The 3,650-nt window shown below is 39.1% G+C and overlaps 2 protein-coding genes across 2 annotated transcripts; both read left to right on the forward strand.

Annotated features, from left to right (window-relative positions):
* The first annotated feature begins 515 nt into the window (after positions 1 to 515).
* On the forward strand, positions 516 to 2,200 carry LOC141601503 (uncharacterized). The gene is made up of 2 exons (XM_074421791.1): positions 516 to 1,226; positions 1,508 to 2,200. Exons 1-2 carry the CDS (start codon positions 516 to 518, stop codon positions 2,198 to 2,200), a joined length of 1,404 nt encoding a protein of 467 aa, XP_074277892.1.
* A 171-nt stretch (positions 2,201 to 2,371) lies between these two features.
* LOC141601504 (uncharacterized) lies at positions 2,372 to 3,010 on the forward strand. Its single transcript, XM_074421792.1, has one exon. It carries the CDS (start codon positions 2,372 to 2,374, stop codon positions 3,008 to 3,010), a length of 639 nt encoding a protein of 212 aa, XP_074277893.1.
* Positions 3,011 to 3,650: the final 640 nt, after the last annotated feature.

The raw sequence follows: 3,650 nt of genomic DNA on the forward strand, positions 1-3,650 counted from the left end.
ACAACTCGGCCTTGGACCAGTTTCCTTGCAAGGGCCATAAAGACGTGACATCTTTATTTTTTGATTTTTTTTAACCGTCAACTCTATCGTCTTCCTCTTCTTCCGTATCATGTTCCAGCGTTAAAGACTTTGACATCATCGTAGGTCTGGTGCTAGACCTTAATTTTCCGCCAGGATATCCACGGCTGCCTTTCGCTGGAATTGTAGGGGATTTGGTGAGACGGATGATCCTGCAATTCCCTATCTACTTCACTGTATCCATAAATATCATCCGTCAATTTTTTCTCTCAAAGAAACCCATACTACTATTACCGTAGCAGCTATGAAGACTGATCATCACGGCTTTCCAAACTTCTGTGGTGTTGACTCTACCGGTCGTAGTAGCGGTCTTATTTTGCGCTAGGATGATTATGTAAATATTAATGTCTTATGTACTGACCCGTGTTTTATCTTTTATAATCATACCGTCGATGTACCTTCTTATACAAAGCATTCTATGCATGTTATGTTCATCTATGGGGAACCTACTTTTGCGTATTTATTTGTATTATGGGATAGAATATCAGATATTACTTCCGGTTGTTTCCCTTTTTGTAGTCATTGGTGATTTTAACCAAGTAGAGTTACACTTTGACAAGCTTGGTGGCTCCACCACTATCCGCGGACAAGATGATTTTCTCGCTTGGAAACTCAACAACAACCTGATTGACGTACCTTTCTTCGGCCCTCGTTTCACTTGGTCCAATTGCCAAAGGATTTCCGACTGCATCATGGAACGTCTTGATCGCGCGTACGCTACACAATATTGGTTTCAGCTTTTTCCTTCTGCCTCTGTTCTCCATCTACCTATTCTTATTTCTGATCATCCACCAATTATCTTAAGCTTCTTTCCATCAGCAAAACCTTCCAAGCGACCATATCGAGTTGATAACTGGTGCCTCACAATACCTGAAGTGATGGATTTGGTTATACTTGCTTGGAATACTCCTGTGACAGGTTCATCCATATATGTGTTATCTCGTAAGCTGGCTGCAGTACGATATGCTATCCTTACTTGGGTTATCAAGCACCGTATTACAAATAGGATCAATTGGTCATATGTCGAATATGAGTTGGATACATCTTTGGGTTCTATCACTGATTGTCAAATGGCCTCTGCATATCATGATTTACGAAGTGAACAATTGCAAATGATCACCAAACAACATGACTATTGCCTTCAATGCGTAAGTTGCGCAAAGAGATTGTGGATGGTTTTCATACTCGATTCTTATTTAATAGGGTTAAACAACGGTCTTCTAAGCAGCGTTTACTCGCCCTTCGAACTCCTGTAGGTACATGGCTACATGTGTGGACGCAGCCCAACGAGGGTCGCTCGGGTAGAAAGCGAGCAAGCTTTGCATTTGTGGAGTCGCCACCAATTTATTGTGGAAAATTGGAAACCGTTCGAATACCTTGTGCCATGCCAAGACACAAAGTGAGGTATCTACAACATGAATCCTCTTAGATTGAAGCGGAAATCCTTCGGTATTTCAAAGATCTTTTAGGCACTCACAAATCTCAAGCTTCTATTTCCCCGTATGATAATTATGACCATTTTCTGAATCCGCTTGACCTCCCATCGCTCACTCCTGTTGATTGCTCCCTTATGACTTCCCCTTTAATGGAAGGAGACGTTTTTCGGGAACTTCATGGTATGGACGGCTCCAAATCACCAGGTCCGGATGGTATAACTCCTCGGTTTTTCCAAGTCTTTTGGCCTCAGGTTGGACATTTAGTTACTTCGGCTATTCTGCGTTTTCTAAATACTGGAGTTACGTTGAACGAATGGAATATTACCCATATTGTTCTTCTTCCGAAAGTTGATCGGCCTGAGCTTGTCTCCCAGTATAGGCCCATCAGCCTATGCAACGTTATTTACCGGCTAGCTTCAAAGTGCCTTGCTAATCTTATCAAACAGGTTATAACATCTCTAATTTCAGATACGCAAGAGGCATTTGTTCCAGGAAGATTAATGTCGGACAGTTCTATCATTGCACACGAGATTATGCACTACGTTAATAAAACTAAAAAAGGTTATAATTGTTATGCGGTTCTCAAACTTGATATGCATAAGGCTTTTGATCGGTTTTCATGGCATTTTCTTATGGCAGTAATGCCTCAAATGTGGTTCCCTTTAGCTTGGTGCAGTCTCATCTGAGAATGTATATAAATCATTTCTTATCGAGTTCTTATTAATGGGGAACCATCTACTTCATTTAGTCAAACATGTGGTCTTCGTCAAGGTGGTCCCTTATCCCCGTATCTTTTTATTCTGTGTATGAAGGTCTTATCTCAACAACTCTCTCGGGCCGTGCAAAAAGGCACACTTATGGGGCTTAAAATATCAAGATACGCCCCACCTATTTCGCACTTGTTCTACGCGGATGACGCACTCCTTTATTGTAAAGCCTCCCCTGAATCCTTTGTAGTTTTAAGGGATTTGTTCAAGAAATTTGAATTTGCTTCGGGGCAAATGATTAATTTCAACAAGTCATTTATCAAGTTCAGCCCAAATGCACCTTTGGATTTTAAATCGCATCTAACATCTATCCTTAAGATGCAAACGTCTTCCTCGTTTGGTACCTATTTAGGCGTTCCGATTGAAATTCCGCAGAAGCGGTCTGAGGTTTTTCATCCATTTATCGACAAATTGACGCCTCGTATTGCATCGTGGTCATCTCTTCATCTTAGCCAACCGTGTAAGCTTCTTATCATTTCGGCTATTTTGCTTGCCTCCCTTAATCACTTAATGGTGGCTATTCCTTTTCCTCTTGGAATTTGCCGCAAAATTGATTCCCTAATTGCTGCTTTTTGGTGGCGACATGACTGGAAGCGACATTTCGTCCATTTGCTCAAGTGTGAGGTTCTGCAGGCACCAAAGGACAGTGGGCCTCTTAGAATTAAAAACACTCACCTCTTGAGTCAAGCCTCGCTCATTAAAAGTTACTGGCGTTTACAGACTCTGTAACACCCCCATATACCAAGGAGCCTTAACAAGACCTTCCCTAGCATATAAGGGCGTTACCTGTTGGAGTATGTGTCCTCGACAATAATGTGATCACATGTTTAAATCTCATAATAAGAATACATGAGGGAATGTAATATTTTATTGTCAACTGATTCGTATTAATCAGTAATGGTAAGCTCACTAGAGTTTGACATTACTGTCGTATGACGGTGGTAATCAGTTGATCCCTTAAAGTCATAGCTCTAGGGTAGTAACACTCTTAATTGATCTATTAATTAATTGTATAATGATACAAGTTAATTAATCCTTTAAAATTAAAATATGTATTTTATTTCTGAAACTTTATTATTGTTTATTGAAACAATTATAAATAGAATGAATAATGTATTATAATTACAAGGTGTTGTGAATTATAATTAAATAGCCCTATTTAAGTATAAGTAATCAAGTATTTCTATTTGTATTATTGTATGTGATTTATTTTGTATGTAATAATTTTTAATAAGTTACAATTGACAAATTACAATTGACAAAATACAAACTTAAAATGGAATCCCATTTTACATATGGAAACCGGTTTTTCCAAGGGTGAGGGGACAATTAAGCTTTTGTCTTAAATGTTCAAGATAAATTAATTAAG

Source organism: Silene latifolia, chromosome 9 (genome assembly GCF_048544455.1).
Source record: "Silene latifolia isolate original U9 population chromosome 9, ASM4854445v1, whole genome shotgun sequence".
NCBI lineage: Eukaryota > Viridiplantae > Streptophyta > Magnoliopsida > Caryophyllales > Caryophyllaceae > Silene > Silene latifolia.